At 48.1% G+C, this 24,698-nt stretch overlaps 1 protein-coding gene across 1 annotated transcript in view; it reads left to right on the top strand.

Annotated features, from left to right (window-relative positions):
- Positions 1 to 24,698, top strand: part of LOC116891978 (insulin-like growth factor 1 receptor) — a 65,803-nt gene that overhangs the window by 1,791 nt on the left and 39,314 nt on the right. Inside the window, exons 2-8 of the mRNA XM_032893421.1 lie at positions 2,609 to 2,760; positions 5,210 to 5,354; positions 15,196 to 15,410; positions 17,206 to 17,332; positions 18,771 to 19,009; positions 21,916 to 22,083; positions 22,278 to 22,482. Coding sequence (XP_032749312.1) covers positions 2,609 to 2,760; positions 5,210 to 5,354; positions 15,196 to 15,410; positions 17,206 to 17,332; positions 18,771 to 19,009; positions 21,916 to 22,083; positions 22,278 to 22,482 — 1,251 coding nt within the window. The remainder of the gene's footprint in view (positions 1 to 2,608; positions 2,761 to 5,209; positions 5,355 to 15,195; positions 15,411 to 17,205; positions 17,333 to 18,770; positions 19,010 to 21,915; positions 22,084 to 22,277; positions 22,483 to 24,698) is intronic.

The following is a 24,698-nucleotide window of genomic DNA, read 5'->3' as shown; positions in this document are numbered from 1 at the left end:
TGGCTGTACTAGTCCACATCTTGAGCCAAAGACCAGTATCTGTAATCCAGACAACGCATTCCTTCTGGAGCTGGGAGCCTTGGAGAGCTGGTAAGAGCATTGAACTCACTATATCATATTTGACCTGCAAGTTTTCTTTCCTCTCTCTACTCAAGGCATTTGGCTGTCCTGGAACACACAGTGAGGATGCTACGTATTCATAGGAGTTGGATCTCCTTCCCTGCAGTGTGGTCTTAAAGCACTGGGCCACTACTCCCTGCCCATTCTCACAGTCTTTTTTTGTTTTAAAGTAAAGCACTATCAAGAAATAATAGCCAGCCCTCTCTCAGCCTTTGAAGCCTGTTTAGCACTTACTTGAAAGTATTTTTTTAAATACTCTTTATACTCTGTCTATACGAGAGTGAATTTTAGGAAACTTAAACTATAAATATGTAATCAGAACACATCCTTATAGAAATGTTTTTAACTGCTTAAACGATTCCTAGACGTTTTAACAAAGGAGGAGGTGGTTCCGATTTTTCTATTTGGATTTAAAAATGGGTTAGGCACAAGCATCATCATGGTGACCCTGAACATTTACTTCATGTACTTGTCTGTAGTCCCTTTGTTTGTAATACCAGGAAGTGAGGACGACTGTGATGCCCTGTAAAATACGTAATAAAGCAGGCCCACCCACGGAATATTACCGGACAAGGAGAAGAAAGGCTTAACCTCAAGGATGCTGTGCACTGGGAAATAAACCAACCTCAGCTATGTGACTGCATTTACGTAACGTTCCCAAAGTGGCCGTGGAAGGCACCTTAGCAGTTACCAGGAGTTAGGGATAGCGAGATCTGAGACAAGAAGAGGGCAGCTACAAATGCATACCACACAGGAGGACTTTGTCCTGGATCTCGATTGCAGTGGGGGAATTTGCAAATCTCTCGAGACAGATGGAGAAATGCACAGAACCCCACACATGTGCCAGGTCGCTGTGTTGCCCTTATGTTGGATACAGCAGGAGTTGGGAGCCTTGGGGGAAGTGTACGCGATGATCTGGACTGTCTTTGCAACTCTGTTTATGAAGCTGTAGTTACTCCAAGTATGTTGTTGTTGTTGTTGTTGTTGTTGTTGTTGTTGTTGTTTATAGAGAGCTGGGTTTTATGTGGTGTGTGTGGTTAAACTAGAAACACAAACACACCACAAAGAAATTTCAGAAGGAAACCCCTCTCCAGGTTAGAAATGAGAACTGTCTGTTTCTCTCCTATTGCTCTGATAAAATGCCGTGACCTTAGCTACTTAGAAAACCATATGTTTAATTTGACTCAGGCTTCCAAGGGTAGAATCTAAGATGGTAGACCCAAGCTCAGCACCAGTCTTTTGAAGCCTTAAAGCCTACCCCAGTGGCACACCTCCTAATCCTTCCCAAACTGTTCCGTCAGTTAGGGACTGAGTATTCAAATGCATGGCTCTATGGCGCCATTCTTATTCCAACACCACAAGCGCTTGTGGCATTATAGAAAGCCAAATGTCCCCACTCTGGCTAGTTAGGTCCAGTTCCCATGGGACCCTGTGAACACCTCAGCCCCACTCCTGTAATAGGAAATAGGAAGGTAACAACTATTAAAGTTTTAAACAAAACAAAACTACAGATAGTATTTTGAGAGAGGATGGAGAACTTTAATAAAAGCAGCTAAAATTTTACCCTGATCTTCTTTCTCTTCCTGAGGTTTCATGGGCTCATTTAAGAACAATAATTTGAATATAGCACCCCAGAAGAAGGGGTCATTTTTCTCACTCAGAAAAGTCGGCCCAGCTTCTCGGCCCTGATTCTGTATACAGCTAAGATCTCAGAAGGTGTAGCCCCAGGCTTAGCATTTTCTCTGCCATTTCCTAAATAATGGTCAGTTAGCAGGGAGCACGCCAGTGCTTCGGGCTTCTGGCTTCTGCGTCTGTGTGGCACTGAGGGTAGCGTTTGGACCAGGACCTCATTACAGAGCTGAGGAAGTTCCTGGCTTTTATCGTATGTGCAGCAAAACAACATTTGGATCAATTTACAAGTTTCTGCAAAGCACTGTCAAGATATAAAGTCACTTGTGCTTTAGCAAGAAAATAATGGACCTGCACTGCACCAGGTGCCTGTTGGAATCCTTCCCTGGTCTTTGGAATTAGACTTCTGTTAGTGTCAAAGACGCTGCTGTCCCTTCCCCACCACAGCCAGCTTTCCCAGCCTTCTCTGGCGTGCAGGCAAGGGTCTCATCAGAGAGCAGCTTCGCTTTTCCAGAGTCCCAGAGTGCCTAGGAGTCTGTGTCTCCCAGGTAGACCAGTTGGCTCCCCAGTCACAAGCCCATGATACCCACATGCTTCCTGCGTGGATAACATATTTTGTCTAGAAATGAGCCACATGCTTTCCTCTCCCACAGTATGTGTTCCCTCTGTGTGGTTGCAACTTAGATGGCTTGCCCTGGGTAGGAGATACTGCGGGACCATTTGGATGTTTCGGTGTGGTTCTTTCATGGAATGCTGCTGTAATAACAAATAAAAAGCCCCCTTACCTTTCTGTTTGATTTGTTTGGTTTTTTTTAATGCAAGGAAATAAACTCTTGGTGCACTCTTTTGTCTTCACCAGCATGTACTGTATCCCCTGTGAAGGCCCCTGCCCCAAGGTCTGCGGCGATGAAGAAAAGAAAACGAAAACCATCGATTCTGTGACGTCTGCCCAGATGCTCCAAGGGTGCACCATCTTGAAGGGCAATCTGCTTATTAACATCCGGCGAGGCAGTGAGTATCCACCCCACCAGACCAGTGGCTGGAACTCTTGGTTTACTTGCATCAGCGCTCTCGCCCGGCTACCTCCCTTTAGTCACAACCAGAATACAGGCTGAGAAAAACAGCATGGGATATAACTAAGCCTCTTGCGTGACGTCTCTCCTGTGAGTTTCTCTGAATCATTAAGTCCAGATTAACAGGCCGTCCGTGTTTGAGCCGTTAGCCCAGAATATTTTCCTGTAAAAGAGGATCAGCCCTCATCTTTCGTTAAGCTACACCTTACGCAGGAAAAGCCTGTTCTGACACACACACAAACCTGATGGCTCAGACCCGTGAGCCAGCTCCTGCTAGCTGCCGCAGAGTCTACCCTTCTGTAAGCCGAGAGTTGAGGAGACTAAGCAAAGGAAGGATTTACTAAATTGATTTTTTTTTAGGAAGTCTTAAAGAGTGAGTTCCTGGTTTACTTCCGAGAGCCAGAAAGATGTGCGGTCCACACCTCAAGCTGTGGTCTGAGCCTGCAGGCTCCCTTTCACTTGGTGTAAACAGGGCTTCTGGTACATTCCTTTAGGATTGCATTCATGAACAGCATCTTCCATCAATGGTGGCAGAGCCCTGCAACCCTCTCCTCTCTAGTCTTTGACTGACAGAAAGTCCCCTGGATATATGGCCTCCAGTTCCTGCGACTGGGACCTCTAAGTTGAGCTATTACTACGGTTTCATGGGGTAAAATACTATAGGCAGAAGACTATTCTTTTAACCTTTATTTGTAAATCTTTAGGGAAAGAAAGTTTTTCTTTACTTCAGAGAAAAAAACATCTGTCTGTCTGTCTATCTATCTATCTATCTAGTGGTTTACTTTTCCCTAAGTATTTGTTACATAAGTGAATTATATTCTTAGGGTGTAGAGGTAATAGAAACAAGGTGTTTTTGGTTTGGGGGATTTTTTTGGGGGGGTGTTGTTGTTTTGGAGGGGGTTGTTGTTTTGGAGAGGGTTTCTTTGTAGGCTTGAAGATTTGCGTTTGTTTGTTTTATAGGTCCCTAGTTTTTATTACCTACTCCCCATCTTTCTGCCATGGAGAGGACCCTGTTCCCCACACAAAAGCGTTGACCCTTATGATACTAACCGAGCTATACTTTCGCTCATACCAGATTTATTAATTTTCTTTGAATTTACTCATCCCCAGGACACACCTTTTTAAATTCATAAACCTTGCTGTTTTATATCTTCCTGTCGTAGGAGATAAACGTGGTTGGGAAATTTGTCCCATGAAGAAGAAGTATTACTTGTCAGCCGTGGTGACACACACCTTTAGGCCCAGCACTTAAGGCAGAGGCAGGCAGATCTCAGAATTCGGGCCTAGCCTGTGCTACATAGTGAGTTCAGGATAGCCAGGGCCCTCGCCTTGCACGCAGGGTGCCTAGGTCCAGTTCTTGGGGAACAAAGCACAGAATTAGCTGAGGCCACTCTTCTTCCCAGGTTGAATTTCCTGTGGCCATTTCATGCGAGGAGCGCTGTCTGTGTTTATACATCAGGTGAAAGGGATACTTCGAGGCTCGGGCTTAGTCTAAGGCTCTGTCCTCTTCTTCTTTGTATCAGACCAAAGGAGAATCTTTCACTAAATCAACCTTCAAAAATCAGCTAGAGTGAAATCTCATTCGGGGGACCTCGCCTAATTTATTATCGTCTTGGAATTTTGTCATGAGCTGAAGTTTTTGTTTCTTATTTGCTACGTGAAGGCTGAGTACGCAGGATAAAAGAAAATTCTGGGTTAATGTTATCCATTAGCAACTCTTCCTGCCGACTTTCTGGTTACAGAAGTAATTGTGAGCAGAGTAGAAGATTTAGAGATGCAGAAATGATTTAAAACAACAACAACACAAACTCCTTGCAGGCGAGGAATTCAAGGAGGGGAAGCAGGAAGATCAGGAGTTTGGCATCAGCCCCGTCTCAATGGTGGGAAAAGGTGCAACCGTCATCGCTGTAATACTGGAGTATTTCCCGCCAGCCCTAGATGGAGTCTAAATATGGAGCTACAGGTCCAGCAAAGGCTGTTCTTACTGAGGCTGGGACAGGTTTGCTCGGTCCTACCATGGCACTGTGGAGCCAGGACCGCCTGTCACAGAACATATTTAAAAGACGTTCCCTCCGTTTGTCAGCTGGGGCTAATTAGCAGCCTGGCATTTCTGATTTCACGTTCTGTTAATCAGCTTGGCAAACTCCAGCAGCCAGCCTCCTAGAAGTCTGCTTTCCCGCCTCAGAGGCCTTGTCCCAGTGTGGCTTGTGGAAAGAGGAGACTGTTGTGTGTTTGACAGGGATGGTTGGTCCTACGCCAGCCTCCTCGCTGCGCTCCCCCAAACAAGACCTGCCTCCCATTTGTCTTCACACCGGTGTGTATGAATCCGAGTACAGTGTGCCACCTGACCAGAGTGACTCGGTGACACGGACTCCTTTTTTCTCTAGATAACATTGCCTCGGAATTGGAGAACTTCATGGGGCTCATCGAGGTGGTGACTGGCTACGTGAAGATCCGCCATTCCCATGCCTTGGTCTCCTTGTCCTTCCTGAAGAACCTTCGTCTCATCTTAGGAGAGGAGCAGCTAGAAGGGTAAGCGCTCCGTATTCTCCTGTCACAGAATTGCAGCGTGCTGTGTCTCTCTACAGTTAAATTGTGTGTGTGTGTGTGTGTGTGTGTGTGTGTGTGTGTGTGTGTGTGTGTGTGTGTGTGTGTGTGTGTATGTGTGTGTGTGTGTGTGTGTGTGTGTGTGTGTGTATGTGTCTGTGTGTGTGTGTGTGTATGTGTGTGTGTGTGTGTGTGTGTGTGTGTGTGTGTGTGTGTGTGTGTGTATGTGTGTGTGTGTGTATGTGTGTGTGTGTGTGTGTGTGTGTGTCTGTGTGTGTGTGTGTGTGTGTGTGTGTGTGTGTGTGTCTCTGTGTGTGTGTGTGTGTGTGTGTGTGTGTGTGTGTGTGTGTGTGTGTCTGTGTGTGTGTGTGTGTGTGTGTGTGTGTGTGTGTGTGTGTCTCTGTGTGTGTGTGTGTGTGTGTGTGTGTGTGTGTGTGTGTGTGTGTGTGTGTGTGTGGTCAGTGTCAGAAGACAACTTGGAGTCAGTCTCCTTCCATCATGTGGATCCTGGGGCTCAAACTCAGTTCTTCATGCCTGGCAGCAGCTACCCTTACTCTTTCTGACTGAGGCAGCTCACAGCCCCAAGTAGTGTGCGTCTCAAACTTGCTAGGGTTACATACCCAAATAAGAGCCCTTCCTTGTTAAACAGAATAAAGGCGGAACCCCAGGCTTGCTCCTGCTGCCTGGGTGGTCACCTACCTTCCTGCTGTAAGTGCTGTGTGGAGTTGTGATTTGGCCACTCTCAGGACACTGCCAATCTGGAAAATGGGTGTCTTCATTCTTAGGTACAGTCATCAGGGGTTTACATACTGTGTCACTGTGGTAAGACACTTTGACCAAAATGACTCAAGGATAGAGGAGCTTATAATGGGGAGTAGCCATAGCAGTGGGAGAGGCGTGGCAGTAAGCAGGAGAGACGAAAGGTTAGAGCTCATGTCTCAAGCTGCAAACACGAGACAGAAAAGGCAGACTGGAAATGAGGCGAGGCCATGAACTCCCAAAGCCCACTCCTGGTGTGCTTCCTCCCACAAGGCTGCACCTCCCAGAGGGTCCACAGTCTCCCCAAGTAGCACCAACACCTGGGGCCCTGTGTTCAGATATGTGATCCCACAGGTGACGTTTCTCATCCAAGCCACCACCACGTGAGTCTAAGCTAGGCCGCTGAGTTAGCAGTCAAAGGTATTCTCAGGGAACTTTGCCTGCAGGACTGACACCAGTCTGTCTGCAGTACTTAACTCCCAGGGAAATTGTGATCTATCTGACTCTTAACCTGCCACAGCCTACTGTGCTCTGGGTGTGGTGTGTGTGCGTGTGCGTGTGGGTGTGCATGTGCACACACGTGTGCATGTGTACATTTGTTCACACCTCCAACGGAGGTTCAAGGAGACACAGGGTGTCTTTTCTTCTCCATCTTATTTTTTGAGACTGTCTCTCACTGAACCTGGAGCTCACCAGTTTGTAAACTAAATGGCTGACAAGCCTCAGAGATGTCCCTGTGTCCACCTTCCAAGCCTGAGATTTCAGGCCTGTGTTGCATGGGTTCTGGGCATGGACCTCGGGTCCTTGTGTTTGTACGGCGAGCACGGGACCACCTGACATCCGAGCCGATTTCTTTTCTTTTCTTTTTTTTTTTTTTTATTAACTTGAATATTTCTTATATACATTTCGGTGTTATTCCCTTTCCGGTTTCGGCAAACATCCCCTCCCCCTCCCCTTCCTTATAGTTGTTCCCCTCCCCCCCCTCACCCCATTGCCACCCTCCCCCCAACAGTCTAGTCCACTGGGGGTTCAGTCTTAGCAGGATCCAGGGCTTCCCCTTCCACTGGTGCTCTTACTAGGGTATTCATTGCTACCTATGAGGTCAGAGTCCAGGGTCAGTCCATGTATAGTCTTTAGGTAGTGGCTTGGTCCCTGGAAGCTCTGGTTGCTTGGCATTGTTGTACATATGGGGTCTCGAGCCCCTTCAAGGTCTTCCAGTTCTTTCTCTGATTCCTTCAACGGGGGTCCAAACAGAGCATGAAGATTTGCAAAGTGCGGACGGTTCATTTTTGCTACAAAGTATCTCAACTTTGCAGAGCTCGTGTGCTGGTTGGCGTACAGCGTTTGTCTACTGACTTAGCTTGCAGGATTTGGAGTGTTGATAGGGGTTGGGCCTTCTGCACAGAAATGCTTTACAAGCTGCGTTTCAAAGCAACCCTGGGTTTCTCAGCAGAGGGTAGAGCTGGTGCTTACCGCATGTATGCACAGCTTCTGTCCAGACCTCGGCCTGCCTGTGCCTTTGCTGGCCCCTTTATACATTTATTTACTTTGGTTCTGGTGTAGCTCTGAGTTAATGCTCTGACATTTTATAAATGTATCAGTTAGGCAATCAGTTCCCTTAGAAAGATGGTGGTGGGAAGATCCAAGGAAGGCTTTGTCCTTGCTAGTGTGTCTGGATGAGGTTTCTGTACAACCTCCAGTTTTTCTCACGTCAGCTCTGTCCTAGTGCTCCTGATAGAGCCAGAAGCAGAGCTTCTCACCCCATCTTCCCTCTGGGATCAGAGAAGCTTCAGAAAAACATCCTTGCAAATCCAAGGCATGTGCCAGGACCCTGCCCAGAGTATCACAGTCATCCTGGTGCTTCCAGAACTACATGAGGCCATTGGGCACCCTTGATTCATTGTTGCTTGTATTAAAACTTAAAGTGAACTGCAACTCCATCTCGTTTCATCTCATTACCCCCAGTAGATCTGAGCTCTGGGATCCCTGACATCGGGAAGCACTTTTTCTTTGGCAGATTAGTAGCTGTCAGATTTGTTAGTTACTTAAGGATAAGCTTCTTCCCGCCCCACCCCCTTTTCTCTCACTGAGCGAGTGAGATAGGCATAGAAAATCAGAAGGAGGCTTTGATTATTTTTATTAGGATTATTACATGGTATGATTATCTTATCGTTGGGACTTAACTAAAAGTATCATACACTTTGACGTTGCTGAAAATGGAAGACTGGATTTTATTTCCAAGAATATTTATAGCCTCTTTTTTCATTATTTGAAACTTAGATATGAAGTACCAGCCAAGTCTTTTCAAGGATGCTGGTATTCTGGAAGCTTCCCTGGAAAGCTTAGGCCCCGCCCTGCTGTTAGCATTCGAGAAGGGGGGCGGGGCAGGTGAGGCCTGGAGACTGCTGTGGAAAGCAGCGGTTCTCAACCTTCCCATGCCCTTTAATACAGTTCTTCATGTAATAACCACCCCAACCGTATTTTCATTGCTACTTCATAACTACAATTTTGCTACTTGCTTTGAGGCTGTCTCTGGGTAGGATATTTGAGATCTCTGGTCTGCCTCGCTTCACCGGTGATGAAATCCAAAGCTGTTTGAGGGGGTCACCCATAGCAGCGACTCACCTTTGTCTCTTGAAAAGCATTTGGCTTAGCTGGTTTTCTTCTTCCTCATTGGTTCAGTAAAGCAGAGAAAGGTCTGTGATAAGCAGATGAATGTAGGTAGTACAGAGTGTAGCTTTCAAAGTACCCCAGGGGAAAGGAATGAGGTGCCCTGGGTACCAAAAGGAAGACTCTGGTGGAGAAGGCTGCACAGGCTTCTTCTGAGTAGAGCTGGCCTTGAAGGGTTTGGGGACTAGAAAGTGCAGGCGCAGAAGAGGAGAGAACACAGAACAGCATCTGGGCCTGTCACATGTATAGCTCTTGGGGAGGTAGGCAGTGCTAGTAGAACAGGAGGTACTGTTGCATGCAGATGTGGAGGTTATCGTTTAGGTCCGCCTTGGGGCACACTGGGGCTTTTGAGGAGAGGTGCATTAGCAGAGTTATCTGACATTTAATTTCAGGGTGCTGTCAGTTTACACGATAACCTTCCCCGCAGTGTTTCCCAGATGATGTGATACTTCACAGTAACGGGGGAAGGGAAGCTCTGCTGTACTCCTCACCCCAAATCAGACAGTAAACTTGGCGTGGGGGAGTTGCCAGTGCAAGCATGAGTAACTTTCTGAGTATTTCTGTGTTCTTTTGGCACATGGCAAAGATTGGAAATGACTTCGTCATCCCTGTGATGCTTCTAAGGTATATGCCACTTCTGGTTTTTTGGTTTTTGGGGGGTTTTTTTTTTGTTTTTTGTTTTTTTTTTAAGCAATCTTGCCTCAACTCATTGTTGAAGGGATCTATTTCTTGAACCTTTACTATAGCTACTGAGAACAACATAAATGCTTCCAGGTGGTTCAGGAGGATTCTGAAGCCTTTTGTTTTGGTGGGAAAAGGAGCATTCCCTCATGAAGGTATCCTTCAGCCTTAGCTATCCAAGAAAGCACTGTGGTCCACCTCAGCCTTCTGAGCAGCCCCCATGGGAACACAAGCACTTTGCCTAGCGTGTAGTTCCTGGGTTCTCTTCCTGGGCCTGCTTTCCCGTGTCATGCGTGCTTACCACCAGCCATTTCTGTAAGCTGATTTCCAGGCTGGTGTCGGGTGAAGCAGAATCCCACCAGAACAGACATCAGGGCGGACGGCGCAGGACGGTGCTTGGTTAGCAGCAGGACCCTCTAGTCACAACCATCACTTTCTCCATCATGTGACACATCTATAGAATCTCAACCTCAGATAAGGTCATCGGAGTTGCAGAGATGACTCAGTTGCTAAGCGCCCTTGTTCAGCAGTCATGAGGCCCCGTGCTTGACCCCTCAGCAGCAGCTGAGCATAGCTGCCCCCACAGGCAGCTCCAGGTGATGAGCTGAGGCAGACTGATCCCAAGAACCTGCTAATCACCTGACCTGCCTGACCTAAGCCATAAGGAGCTTCAGGTTCCATGAGAAGGCCTGGTTCGGGACAGTGGGGTGGAGAGTAACAGGAGAATCCGGTGTCATCCTCTGGCTTCCTCTCCTGTGGCCAGAAACCCGCACATCTGTATACTCAGGTACAGACCCAGAAAGGAGAGCAAGGGTTTTCTCAGAAGTAGTGGTGTGGTGCAAGGATCGAACACGCAACCTAGAGTGCATGGTGTCTGCCACCCTCTAGCAAAACATGGGGATAGTGGGACGGGGGATATGAAGAAGGAAAGTCAAGTGTTTTGTGGGGGTATGGGAGTTGTTTCTTTTTGAATAAGAGAGAAAATGTTTCCATTATCTGAAAAATGCTCTACTTTGGGCAACCTTGGTTTGGGAGAGTCAAACAAATTAAAAGCTCAAGTTCTTCGGTGCTACCAAGGATTATTGTCTTGAACAGAACAAAAAACTACAGGAAGGTGGCCGGTATAAGAGTCGGAATTCTCGGTATGTTTAGGCTTCTCTACCCTTTGCCTTCTCTGTGTTTTGTAATGTCTCCTGCAGCTCCGGGACTAGACCCTAACGTAACCACGCTTTAGCACTTACTTGGGACTTTTAAATTATGTACAATTAATTATGTTGCCTGGCAATTCTAGGCTGTTCCTAGAGCTAGAAAAGCGTGTGCATGCCAGTATCACGTCTGAGTGCTCATGGCAACATTTTTCATAGTAAGTGCTTCCTCAAAATAGTGCGTTGGATCTAATCTAAGGGTTCATTGGTATAAGCACAAAACACACAGCGAGATACTAGCTAACACCCAAAGGACTGGATCAAGGTACCTGTAGCAGCATGGGTGAACAGACAGGGGAGATTCCTCAGGGTGGGAAAAGAATGGAGAGCAGGGGGTTCAGCCTGATATAAATGTTCTGAATCTGGGTGATGGGAAGATGATCGGCCATCTGTATAAATTTATGGAAGCCCATGGAGCTGTATATTTATAGTGGGTACAATTTTAGAAGGTAAATCATACCTCAGCAGAGCTGGTTTTAAAAAGCACTCAGGAACAAGCAGCCTTTTCTGTGGATCTACGTGGTGCTTGGTTTAGTTTTGCCTGGGTGTCTATTTCCATGCTCGCTGAGCCTATGTAGAATGGGGCCATGGGCTTGAAGTGAACCATTATTCTCCAGATGGGCTGAGTAGTAGTGTAAATGGCTGTGCTGGTGACAGCTTCGGTTTGCTGGCTTCTGATGCCCTCTAGAGACAGCCGTCAGCAGGCAGTAGTAGTAGTAGTGTCTCCTTGCAGAATTGAATAGGAATGACCGGTTGTGTGTTTCCAGGTTGTCTCCCAGTATGTCAGTAAGGGCTTGAAAGAGGGGTCCCGTGCAGGCTGGAGGCCTCAAGCTCAGCTCTGCCTGTGTCGAGGTACAGGACTTACCTATTCTCTGTGACTTTGTTCTGGGGGACTGTGACAGTTCAGAGAGTAGCACCAGGTCATCCTATGCCTTTGTGAGGCGATTCAAAGCTCACCACATCCTTTTATATTTAGCTCAGCCGATTCTTCCAATTGGCCTCAGGGCCCAAAGAGACGGAAAAGACAACCTCCATGGGTGGCTGATGAACCCAGCCCTAGAGAAGTCGAGTAAACCACTCGGGCGGCCCTTCACGAGCAGTGGAGAGGGCGCTTGGGCCTGGTTTTCAGTTCCTAATGTGGAAGGTTCTACGCTCGGTGCCTCGTAGTCTTCGGGATGTTACTCTTAGCTCTGCAGCACTCAGAAGGGAGCCGGCGGTGCTGGCTTAGAGTCGGTCACCACAGATCATAGCTAAGCGTGGGCTGTGTGCTTATAATGGGACAGTGCCCCCCAAATTGTTAGCCAGCTATCCTAGTGGGTCTGCACATTGGCAGGTGAAACGCAGCCAAGTAGAGGCACAGAATCCTAGCGCTTGGGAGGCAGAGGCAGATGGGTGCCTGAGTGAGTTCCAGGACAGCCAGGGCTACACAGAGAAACCCTGTCTCAAAAAATAAAGAGAGGGGGAAAAAAACAGAAAGGAAGGAAGGAGGGAAGGAAAGGAGAGAGCTAAGAGCCAAGTTATCACACTGAATAAAACACTGGGGTATCATACGGCCTGTAGGAGCCAAAAGGAAAAAAAATGAACGGTTCAGATTTTTGGTTTTTTTTTTGTTTTTTGTTTTTTTAATATTCTAAGAAGGTAAAAGGCAGTGAGCTTAGAAACGATTTATGAAGTCGTATTTACTGAGTGGTTTCCTTCACTAGTCATTTCCTTGGGAAAACAATGACAGTTCAAGCACGTTAGTGTTTTGAAGGTCTGCAGACAAATCTCCACCAGGGATCGTCTCTTAATTCTCACCTGATTGTAGAAGGATGTCGGGGAAGCAAGCCTCAAGGGCTGGGAAGCCAGCACCGCGTTGACAGGCACCTCCCCGGCACGCTGATTATTATTTTGGTGAAGATTTTTATTTTTCTTTACCTTCTGCAAGGCTCCTCAGTGCCTGGGTTTTATTGATATTGGTATTCTGCCTCCCAGCCTTGTCAGCATTGTTTAAAGACAGAAAAGTTTGTGTTTACTGTGAAAAGATAATCTTGCTTTTCAAAGTGATTAGTCAAATACGCTGGGTTTCTATGTGCCTGCCATTCATTTGTCAGATTCCTAGTTTCTAATTCATGCTTCCTCCCTGGGGAGAAGAAGGTTTGGTTCAGAAGGAAGGTGTTTTCTGTTTCCTGCTCTTGAAATTAGTTCACTAGGAGGCCTTGGCCTGGATTGCAATGGAAGTTTGACCTGATTAATTGGCCCTTGTATCCGGCCTGGAGGTGTCTTCAATAACAGGAGATTTTTGTCCCCTGGGGCTCTCAAGACTTGGAAGCAGCCAGACCTGTGAGGCAGCAGTTTAAAAATGTCCCATGGTTAGGAAAGACACATGAGACCGGGTCTCTCCACCATTACACCTGTTCTTCAGTTGTCTGGCTGTCCTGTCCACCGTCAGTAAGAGTTAACATTGGGGGCTGGAGAGACGGCTCAGCGATTAAGAGCACTGACTGCTCTTCCAGAGGTCCTGAGTTCAATTCCCAGCAACCGCATGGTGGATCACAACCATCTGTAATGGAGTATGATGTCCTCTTCTGGTGTGTCTGAAGACAGCTACAGTATATTCATATACATAAATAAATTATTTCCTTAACACAACAACAAAAAGAGTTAACATTGGTGGATCCCACAGTGGCAGTTCTGACTGACAGTCTGTGTGTTACAATCTGGATTCCTCTAATCAGGGTCTTAGTTTCCTATTCCAAGACACAGGCATGGTGAGGGAACATTCCTTCTCACCAGAGGCTTGCTGGCTCACCAAGCCCGTCCGTGTGCAGACCCTGTGCTGAAGCATGTGTTGAAGAGCTTGAGGAGGATTGGGACTTCCGTTTACCTATATAGATTATACTTGAGCACCGCCTCCTAGATGTGAGGACGCTTTGAGTATAATTTTATTTTGCTATTGACTTTGATACCTGTAAGAAGGATTTTTGTCCAGACGTCAGAGCAGAGCCTTACAGAGTAACTGTTTTTTCTCCCTTCACGGGGTCCAGATCACCAGACTTCTGCTGTGTAGCCTTGCCCCCATGAGCCATCTCACTGCCTCCCATAAGGACTCTTCAAACCAATGAGAACTCAGACTTCACCTGATATACTCCTGTCGTTAGGAGTGAGGTGCATCAACGCTGCCCTTAATAGTGCTGAGGAAACTGTGTTTTGGGCTGTGTTGAATCGTGGCTTTACCTGTGCTAGGTCACCTCTGAGCTCCCTGATGAGTTCCCTCAAGGAAGTGTCAAGAGCTTCTTGGCAGCCCTGCAGCTATAACTCATCTTGCAGTATGTGAAGGTCGTGTTGAAGGCACACCCCGCTAGGTAGTGGCTCTGGTCTGCGTGAGGACTCGCAGCAGACTGTACACAGGTGGACACAGCCTTTACGGCAGAGCTGGACTTTGGGACGCATTTGTCTAGTCTGTGGGTGAATTTAGAAACTGCTTTGTTTAAAAACCTCTGGGAAGAGTAGGGGGAACTAAGGATGGCAAAGAAACAGGGAAAAGGAGAAGGGGCTCATGGTCCGGGGGAACAGACCTCTTGCTTAACTAAAGACTCAGACTGTCTACAGATGAACTGCCTGCAGGGACAGGGATGAGTCTGCTGCAGGATCCTTCTGCAGACACCCAAGTAAAGTCCTTGCTCTCTCCCTGCCCCTGATACTAGGGTAGCCAAAGATAGCTGTCTTCCCTTTGGTCGTGCCCACGTCTTCCCTCTAGTGGGAGTTGAGCCTTGGAAATAGTGCCAAGCCCAGACTGGTACGCTATGGGTAGGCCCAGGAGTGGTGTTACCAGCATTACCTGTTAGAAACCGAGATTCCTGGCCCACTCTGGACCTCTGTACCAGAAGCTCTAGCGGTAGGAGACACTGAAAACAAGTTGTACCTACGAACTGTGGAAAGCCACCATGTTAGACACTGCCTCTTGCTGCCCCTATGGGAGATCCCAGGGAAACACTGACGTTTCTCCTCTCCCATATTTTCAGGGACTGAAATGAAGGCTTCTTGCAGTGAGAGGCAAATGTACAAGAGGCAGCAGCCAGGCTGTCTCCCATCCCATCATGCACTGCTGATTGGGCATGGGCCGGATTTATCCCGGGGGATAATGGCAGTCTTTGCTGCTAGTATGTAAGCTGTTCCGGTTGAGTAGCGGAGCATGTCCGTTCTCCTGTAGGCTGATTTCAAGCACATTGTACATACCTGCCTCTGAGAAAAATAGCCAAAGGCATTTCCAGGGGATGAATCTAGGAACATCCTTTGGTGGGAGAAGCTTTGTGTGCTGGTAATAGAGGTCATAAAATTAATTAGTGTCCTGTCGATTTCAAAACATTGTCCTTGGCTCATCTTTCCTCCGCCAGTGGTCACAGCAACTGCCTGCTTTTGCATAGCCCCAGTAAGCAAACCCCTTATTGGTACGGAGCCACACTTGCTCTGTGTCGCTGGAGGGAGCCGTGGGCTCGGTGGGTTGCTAATGTGGCTATCTGTGCTTCCAGGAACTACTCCTTCTATGTCCTGGACAACCAGAACTTGCAGCAGCTGTGGGACTGGAACCACCGGAACCTGACCGTCAGGTCGGGGAAAATGTACTTCGCTTTCAATCCCAAGCTGTGTGTCTCTGAAATTTACCGAATGGAGGAGGTGACAGGAACAAAGGGACGGCAGAGCAAAGGGGACATAAACACCAGGAACAACGGAGAGCGAGCTTCCTGTGAGTGACAGCGTTAAATCACTGTGGCTGCCACAGGCAAGATGGCAGCCATTCATGGGCGGGCTCTCTGTTTCACTTTGCAGCTGGTACCTGGCCTCTGCGTGTGTCTGCACAGTTTGTGGGTGGGTGCCTGACATATCCGTGTTGATACATTTTTTCCAGAGGATCTGTGCACAGTGAAATATCTTGTCAATATGAGCAGACAATATTTATTAAAGAGCTAGTCCATTCCAGCCCCGTGAACAAGCCAGCTCTGTCCTGCATTCCCAGGGCAAAGTGAGCCCAAGTCCTTGAACCCAGAATGCTTTTCACATTTTGGACAATGTAATAATACCATCCAGGTAGTACAGTTTTCACCCTAATATCTCATAGACGAGAGTTCAGCCTGTTAGCACAGCCCTCTCCAAATGTGGCCCCAGACCTGGAAGGTCAGTCTTTCTCTAGCCTTGTATGGAGCCAGGTATACTCCTATAATCTCAGCACTTAACAGGCTGAGGCAGGAGGATTGCGAGTTTGAAGCCAGTTTGGGCTACATCAAAAGACCCTGTTTTAAGGAAGCAAAGAAATGCTAAAGCTCTATATGGCCCTCCGTCTTTATGGCATTAGTGGGGAAAATAAGGAGTCATGTGACCAACAGCTAGTCAGATGTACGAGTATATACGGAGGGAGGGCTAGCCTTGTCTTCTGAGTATCCAGATTTATCTGATACTCTCATGACCCAGGAGGCATTTTGAGAAGAGTAGTTAGGCAGAGGTGTGAATGTGCACCCTCATCAGCACCCTCACCTTCCTGCAGAGTCCCCTGGCCTGTTCCCCATTAAGACCATAGCAAAAGCCTGCAATTGAAACATTTCTAAGTGTTTCTCCCTTAGAGGCAGCTAGCCTGACCTGCCAGGTCATGAACGCACCAGCCATTTATTTTCCTTTGGAAGCACAGTCAGGGTTCTCTCTCTGGGTGACACTTGAGCAGGACCTGCCGTGCTCTGGGGGTCTCTGTTAAGCACATTCTGCTGACTTCTCAGGGTTTTGGTGTTCTCTGTCTCTTGCCTTCAGCTCATTGGTGAGAGCAGTTCAGGCAGTTTTGGGGTTGAACACAACTTGATGGGATATTGACAGTCATTTCTCCCACCTTAGCAGTTAGAATGCAGTGCTAAAATCAGGACAGTCCCCACACCTCACCATACCTCACAGCCAGGGTGTACCTGCCAGAGTGCACATGGCCTGCCCAGGTCAGTGCCCGCCCAGTCTCATTCCTGCTAGAAGACTCCAAGGAGGTCCTGTATCCTTCTAGCTTGGCACCCCGTTCTGACTAAGAGAAGCTCTGTGTTGTGGCTTACTCGTGGTCTTACACATGCCTTGTGTAAGGCATACTCTGTGGTCGCTGCACAGAAGCCAGCAGATGCCCATACCTACAGGACTCGCTGTTCTCTCAGTACAGCCTACAGGTTTGCAGTCATTTAACCAGGTCCCCTTTACCCGCCAGCATCCTATGAATGATCTGAAAGGCAAGGCCACCTTGTTCGTAAAGAGGCCCTTCTCACGGGGTGAGAGACAGTTACAGGTTCACGCCCCATCCCCTGGGCAGGCGACCAGTGGGACAAACTGACCTGGAGTGAAAGATGAACCTGAAGGTTCTTCCCCCGTGACATGCTTGGACTCCTGGTGGAAAAATCAGAATGCTACCTACAAAATCCAGACAGAGCTTAGCACGGACAGCCAGCCTCAGGAAAGTTAGAAGTGTTAGTGCACAGACGGGTGGGTCTCTGTCACTCACGGATGCACCTCTCTGCCCCCAGGTGAAAGTGATGTTCTCCGTTTCACCTCCACCACCACCTGGAAGAACCGCATCATCATAACGTGGCACCGGTACCGGCCGCCGGACTACCGGGATCTCATCAGTTTCACAGTCTACTACAAGGAGGCGTGAGTTTGGGCCTGTCACTCAGACATCAAGCTAGAGGGTGGGGATGGCCAGGTGGTTGTATGCCTTGGCTGAATAGAGAATCTCTGGGGTTCCTGTGAAGAATCAGGCCAGGTGACCACCTCATCCTCACGGGTCCTCTCTAGTTGTCACGTTAAACTGTCCCAACCTGAGACAGCTAGTCAGGAGAGTTTACACTTCAGCCCTTCCATTGTTTAGATGGTATTTGAGTACGTTCACCTCAAGGGCAAAAGGGATGAATTTTAAGAGAACTGGATCCATCCAAACTATCATAAACCATATGTGGACTTGGTTAAAATATTGTTTTAGCCTCTGTCCCCAAAATGCCCCCATGGGATATACTGTTCTCACCGAGGTTACCCTGAACTGACCCGTAGTCTTCCAGTCACTTTATGCATACGTGGTCTTGCCAAGACTTTGCACTGGGCCATGAGCCCTCTAGCATTAAAGAGGAACAGAGAGGGGCTAGCCTAGGTGTCAGCATTTCCCAGGATCTTCTGAGAGTTTCCCTGTACTGATAGGAACACCTTGCCTGCTCGGCATTACAGCTCTCTGATCGATCTCATTCTCCCACTGGGCCTCCTGTGGCCGGGTAGTTTCCCGTCTATGTGGTCATCCGTTTTCCCAGGTGCTCATCTTCCCAGAAGCAAAGGTGCTAGTGGCAGTGCCTGGCGCCTTCGCTGCTGCTGGACCTGGGGTCCTGGGAACTGTTATAGCCCATGGGAAATAGAAAGCTCACAATCTCACAGCATTTACGTAAGTGGAAGCCACCCATCTCCCATCGTGATTGAGATGGGAGTGTCAGTACAATTTCAGAAGCCAGTGGCTAGTGGCCCTTCCATCTCGTGAAGGTAGAGACCCTGCCCACCATGCCTCTGTGGAGAACCCTCCCTTCCCTTCGGAAGTGCTGCCAGCACGCTGCAATGTTAACTGATGGTATTGCTGATGCCACTTTTTGAGACAATCAGGAAGCAAAATATTTGAATATTATGAGATAGCTATTAGAAGCATCAAAAAATAGCTATTATCAACTTACATTTTAGAACTCTGGAGGCAGAGGGGGGTAGGAAAGTTAGTTTTGTTTGAAAGTTATCTCTTATCAGTTTAATGTTTGCATTAAACAGCCATGCTTGAGAGGGACATCGGCATCTGCGTGTCTTAGGAGCAGAGTTTCCGTCCCTGTGAATACGGAACTTGCCGTCTCTAAGGCTGCTAGTTCAGTTCTGTGGTTCATAGCTGCCGAGCTCCCGGGTCCAGATGCTTGACTTTATTCTTGTATAGAAATCTCATTGACGATGAGTTTTATTTGGAATTCCCGTTATAGAAAGTGTGACACGCTCAGCCCCTGGGGAAGGTTCCTGAGAGCTTTGATGCCAGAGCCCTCCAACATTCTGTGGCCTGTGTTGATTTGTCTTGCAGACCCTTTAAAAACGTCACAGAATATGACGGGCAGGATGCCTGTGGCTCCAACAGCTGGAACATGGTGGACGTGGACCTGCCTCCGAACAAGGAGGGGGAGCCTGGCATTTTGCTGCATGGGCTGAAGCCCTGGACCCAGTATGCAGTCTATGTCAAGGCTGTGACCCTCACCATGGTGGAAAACGACCACATCCGTGGGGCCAAAAGTGAAATCTTGTACATTCGCACCAACGCTTCAGGTATCTACACGTCGAATGAGCACCCCCTGCCACCCAATGCCATCATTCCCTGACTTTTTATAAGCTGGCTTTATTTACGTGAGCATAGTGGGGCTGCAGGGCTAGCAACGAGCTGCCTGTTGCTGCTGCTGTATTATATTCTCAATGCCAACACCTTCAGTTCTTCTGAGCCGTTTTCTAGACTTGGCACCATCTTAATCGTCAATCCCTCTGCTCTACGGCAATGAACCGGTGTTCTCCAAGGCAGTAGGATGGTTTCTTTCTGAATGCCCAGGATGTAGCCACCTGTGGGTGGTCTCATCTGGTTCAGTGCAGACTTCAGGAACTGAGGTGACACTGACCCATGCCCCATCTAGTGACTTGCTGGCTCTGGATCTTTGTTCTGCACCCACCAGCCTCCCAGCAGGCATAGAGACCTGTGATACCTGCTTACTGACAGATCCCTTCTCATCTTCTCTTCCTGTGCTTACGCACGAGTTCCCCAGCTCCAGAACCTAGAAGTGGGAAAAGCAAACGTGTGTGCGGATTTATATCCCAAGACTAGAGGTAGAAAGGTGTGCTTCGCTGTAAAGATAATGACTGACCTCTTACAACAAAAATCCCACAGTCCGAGAGGCTTACAAAGCAAAGAAAGATACTTCTCCATTCCAAGAGCAAAGCGTTGGCATTTTGTGACTGGTTGGAGCCAGCTTCCTGGCCCATATACACATCTGTTTGATGTGCCCTCACGTGTCTAAAAGAGCACACACAGAGTTCTCCAACCTTCTTTTCTTTAGAATGCTAATTCTGTAGACTAAAACTCTCTCCTCGTGACCCATTCACTTTGCAGAGCCCCAACATTTGAAAGCGAGGGTTTCCACATAGGGATTTGTGGGGTGAGGAGAGCACAAAGTCTACAGCACCAGTAAACGTTCTGAGAGCAGGTTCTGTTTTGGCGAGTAGGGTGCGTGGAAGTATCACATTGCACGTAAGTGGCAGAGTGAGAAGATCTTAACGATAACTTAGAGCTCATTTACCCCCACTTCCACCACCATGCCACTTTAGAGAGCTCATAAGCAGTCACAGCCATACCACTGACCCTCAAGTGTTCATAGAGATCCCATAAGCAGTCACAGCCATACCACTGACCCTCAAGTGTTCATAGAGATCCCATAAGCAGTCACAGCCATACCGAGGACCCTCAAGTGTTCATAGAAATGAATTTTCCACACAGGCCTCTAGTCCTGGGAACGGGTTGCTTTAGTGGAATTTCGAGTGCAACTGAATACATTTTTCATCCTAAAATTTGTGAGAAACAATTCCCAGTGAATCATTGCAGCAGATTTGAGATTTGAGGAAAGAAAAACAAAAGCAGGAATGCCTTCTTATTATTATTATAGCAAATTCCTAAGAAATCTCGTTCTCCTTCCTACATATTAAAAACTGCATTTGTCCTCTGGCCTCGAAAGTGCTTGGGACTGATAATGACATACTTAGTCCCTCCTGTGCCTCCGCTTCGTCTGGGAAACTTGTCATTGAAATCTCTAGTCTAGAGACTTGTTTAGAAATACTTACTTTTGGAAACCATCGCGTGACCAGGCATCAAGTGCTTGACCAGGCATCAAGTGCTTGTTTTGTCTGCAAGAGCTAGTATTAGTTTTGATCTTCCAACATGCTGTCACTCCAAGGTTCTCGGAGCCTTGAGCACCACATGCCTCCTAACGGCCCTCTGTTTACTTCCTATTGATGTGGTCGTCTATGACCTGGTAAGGAAAGGATTTGATATCCGTATCCAGATCATAGTCTGTAGTCGTGAATGAAGCCAGGGTAAAAAGTCCAGCAGAGACAGGAACTATGGAGGGGTGCTGCTGACTGGCTTGCTCCCAATGGCTTGCTCAGCCCGCTTTCTTACAGAACCCAGCCCAGAGGCTTCCACACCACAATGAGCTGAACTCCACCCCCATCGAAGCATTAGTTAAGAAGGTGCCAACAGGCCTGACTACAGCCTGATCATACTGAGCTATCGTCTCAACTGAGGTTTCTTTCTCTCAGACAGGTTGTGTCAAGTGGACATAAGACAAACCAGTACAAGCTGTTTGCACCTTTCAGATGTCAAAAATGGCTTGGTTTGACCTCATATTTAAGTGGCATACCACGATCCTATCTCTTGCACTTTGGGAACTGCCAAAGATCAGTGGGCCTTGTTCTTTGTCATGTGTGTGGTTGGGGATGGGGTAGGCTTTCAGCTGTGGTATTGGTTTTGCTGTGGGAACTCCAGCAAGGGCATGGCAGTGGTCCTGGGATGTTTTCCTTTTTACATAAGTCAGTTCTACATTCGAGTCCGGGCGTCGGCAGTACGTAAGCCTTGGCCATTTTGTTAAACTCGTTTGCTGGTAACAGGACTTTGAATAGAATCATGACTCAGGCATACTGGCTTCCCTGAGTCAAGCTTGCTTACAAGATCTGTGAGTCCAGGTCCTCGTTTCACAGACCTTTCACACAGGCACCTACCACCCCACATGCTGTCCAGCTCTCCACTTTGGTTCCCTGTCGTCTTTACCAGAGATTCAAATTCGCAATCATGGGGAAATTACTACGCAGTCCAATTTGCCATTTCCTAAGACACACCGGAGAGCAACAGTTGTCATAATTGAGTCAACCCTAGGTTTTCTAGAGTCCCCTTTCACCCCAGCTATGCCCTCGTCCCAGGTCAGTGAGCCGTGTGTGTTTGCACAGAGATTATCTGAGAGCAGGTGCTCAGAAGAGAGTGCCACCATCCCGGTTAGTAATCAATCTTTCAAAAGCTCAGGTTCGCTTTGTGCCCAGATCAGCCTTGCAGCTTCCTGTCGGTTCCTGTCGACTCCCTGATAAAGCTCGACCTCGGGTTCCATTCTGTTTTCTGAAATGTCCTTCGTTCTCCCCTGCAGTTCCTTCCATTCCTCTAGATGTCCTCTCGGCATCAAACTCCTCCTCTCAGCTGATCGTGAAGTGGAACCCCCCAACTCTGCCCAATGGTAACTTGAGTTACTACATCGTGAGGTGGCAGCGGCAGCCGCAGGATGGCTATCTGTTCCGGCACAACTACTGCTCCAAAGGTGAGCTGGGCTGGCAGCTGCAGGGCAGTGCCACTGGCCTTGCCTGGTGTCTGAGAGTCCCTGAGCCCCCAGGGTTACACCCGTGTGTGCAGACCGTGATTCCTGGCAGAGCGCACCAGCCCCCTCCCCCACTAACAACACTCCCTGGCACACCGTGGGTGGCTTTCATTCCCACTCTGTTCTTCTCCGAGCAGACAAAATACCCATCAGAAAGTACGCCGATGGTACCATCGATGTGGAGGAGGTGACAGAAAATCCCAAGACAGAAGTGTGCGGTGGTGATAAAGGGCCGTGCTGTGCCTGTCCTAAAACCGAAGCCGAGAAGCAGGCTGAGAAGGAGGAGGCTGAGTACCGTAAAGTCTTTGAGAATTTCCTTCACAACTCCATCTTTGTGCCCAGGTGAGTATGCCTTTCGGAAATGCTGCTCTCCATCGAGCCAGCCCCAGCACTTCACTCCCCACTGCACGATGGGGGTACCACACGGAACCCACCTAGGAGGAGACTTGCCCTGCAGGAAGGGGCCCAGGGCTCATGTGTGGGAAGAGGTTGCATGAATATGAGAACCGTGTAGCCTCAGCCACATCCCCTCTCTCAGAGCGGGTGGGGTCGTCCTCACCTTGTGGTGGAGCCACTGCATAAATCCCTTGACTGTCCTCATGGACACCGATGAAGGGAAAAGCTAAGGCTTGAGCCAGCCTTGCCTTCCCTTCTTCTGTCCGTTGACATACAACCCGGCAGAGGAGTGGAGCGAATGGGGACTGGAATCAGAGTCCATTTCAAAGGGCATCCAGCTTCAAAGCATAGCCTTGTGTGTGCTCAGTGTGTCCATTACAGTTGAGTCTCCTAAGTGTGTGGAACTCTGTCCCAGGTACTCCCTCCGCTCCTGTTCTGCCCTCAGTTTCTGCAAAGCGAGAAGGCAAATGAAGGGGACCAGTGAGCTGGCTCCGTGGGTAAAGGCACATCCTGAGCCTAAACACCTGAGTCCTGTCCTCAGCACCCACATGGTAGAGAGAGAGAGAGCTGACTCCCTCAAGCTGTCCTTCAACCTCTACCCTCATGCGGGGGGGAGGGGGAGAGGAGTAAATGTATATAATTTTTGTTTTAAATAAAGGAAAAGTTTGATTGCCGTGCTGGGGGAAAAGCTAGAAAAACCTCAGCTGTCCGTCTGTAGATAGATAAGCAAATGACGGTATATCCATCCAATGGAATACTAGCTAGCTGTAAAAAAGGAAAGAAAGTGTGAGCGATGTAAAGGGTAAATACTGTATGGTTTTATGTATACGAAATACACAGGATAGACACATGTGGCAGGCTAGCCACATTTCCTAGGGGTTAAGAGTAGGGTGGAGGAGCTAGAGAGACGGCTGAGCTGTTATGAGCATCAATTGCTCGTCAAGAAGTCCTGAGTTCAAGTCCCAGCAACCACGTGACACAACCATCTGCAATGAGTTCCAATGCCCTCTTCTGGCATGCAGGTGCACATGCAGACAGAGCTCTCATACACATAAGATAAAGAAATAAATATTTTTAAAGAAAGAATAGGGTGGAAAGGGAAACAGGTGATCTTTTTTTTTTTTTAATGGTAGTTTAAGGTGACGCGAATATCTTGGACATAGCGAAAGTGATTGTACATTTTCACTATAGTCCAGAGGAGCTAGCTCGTAATGTCTAGGAAGGAGATAGAGGACGTGACCCTGGAATATCCTCCTGAGAGGCTGCACACACCATTGGAGGCTGAAAACTGGCTAGATAGCTGGATTCAGACCAGTGAGGTGCCCACCCAAGTCCCCATGGCACCCCAACTGCTTGCGGTCCTCTGGGCTTATTCCCTTCTCCCGAGCTTCCCCAAGCCTTTAGTGGCTGTGTGTCCTGCTGTTACTTTGCCTTTGCTGCCTTTCTTGGATTATATCAACAAGTGGATTTTAAGATGACTTCCATGAAACTTGTGAAATAGTGAGAGAGAACCATATTACTGAAAAGTCAATCGAGAAGGAAATAAGGACCGGTTAGCTCTCCGGTTAACAGTCCTTTTGAGAATCGGTGTCCTGGCTTCTCAGGGGCTTCCTTCCACTCCCCTCCTCTCACAGTAGAAATTACTACAGCTCCCAGTACCTTGTAGTAGGCCGTGCATACTCCCATCTGCCCCACTCGGGGCAGCTCCAGTTGATTGGCAGGCTGCCGGGCTGCTGTTGAAGCCACCTCTGTGTGTCAAGATGCACTGCTGTTTTTTTGACCCATCTTCCCCTGTGTGTAGTGTGTGCTTCCTTGAATTTGAAAACCCCAACACAGGAAACAAATCCAAAGGTGCTTTAAAAACTGGATCCAGTGATGTCCTAAGTAACTTACTGAGGCTTGAGTCTAAGACCTGCTTCCTCTAATACCAAACCCTCATCCCTTCATTGGCTTATCTATGTGGACCATTCCACCCAAACCAACACCCAGCTAGTAAGAGTTCCTGTAGCCACAAGAATGGCCAGGTATGCAGTGTTCCAAGGAGGCCAGAGGTCCTCCCATTACCACGCTTGTACTGGATGTCAGTCGAGATCCAGGGCTCTCCTAGGCACTGCCAGAGGTTTAGGCTGTGAGTGGATGTTAGAAGTTCCTTCACTGTTGCT

The sequence above is a fragment of the Rattus rattus genome, chromosome 2 (assembly GCF_011064425.1).
Source record: "Rattus rattus isolate New Zealand chromosome 2, Rrattus_CSIRO_v1, whole genome shotgun sequence".
Lineage (NCBI taxonomy): Eukaryota > Metazoa > Chordata > Mammalia > Rodentia > Muridae > Rattus > Rattus rattus.
This window is presented reverse-complemented; position numbering and strand designations above follow the sequence as displayed.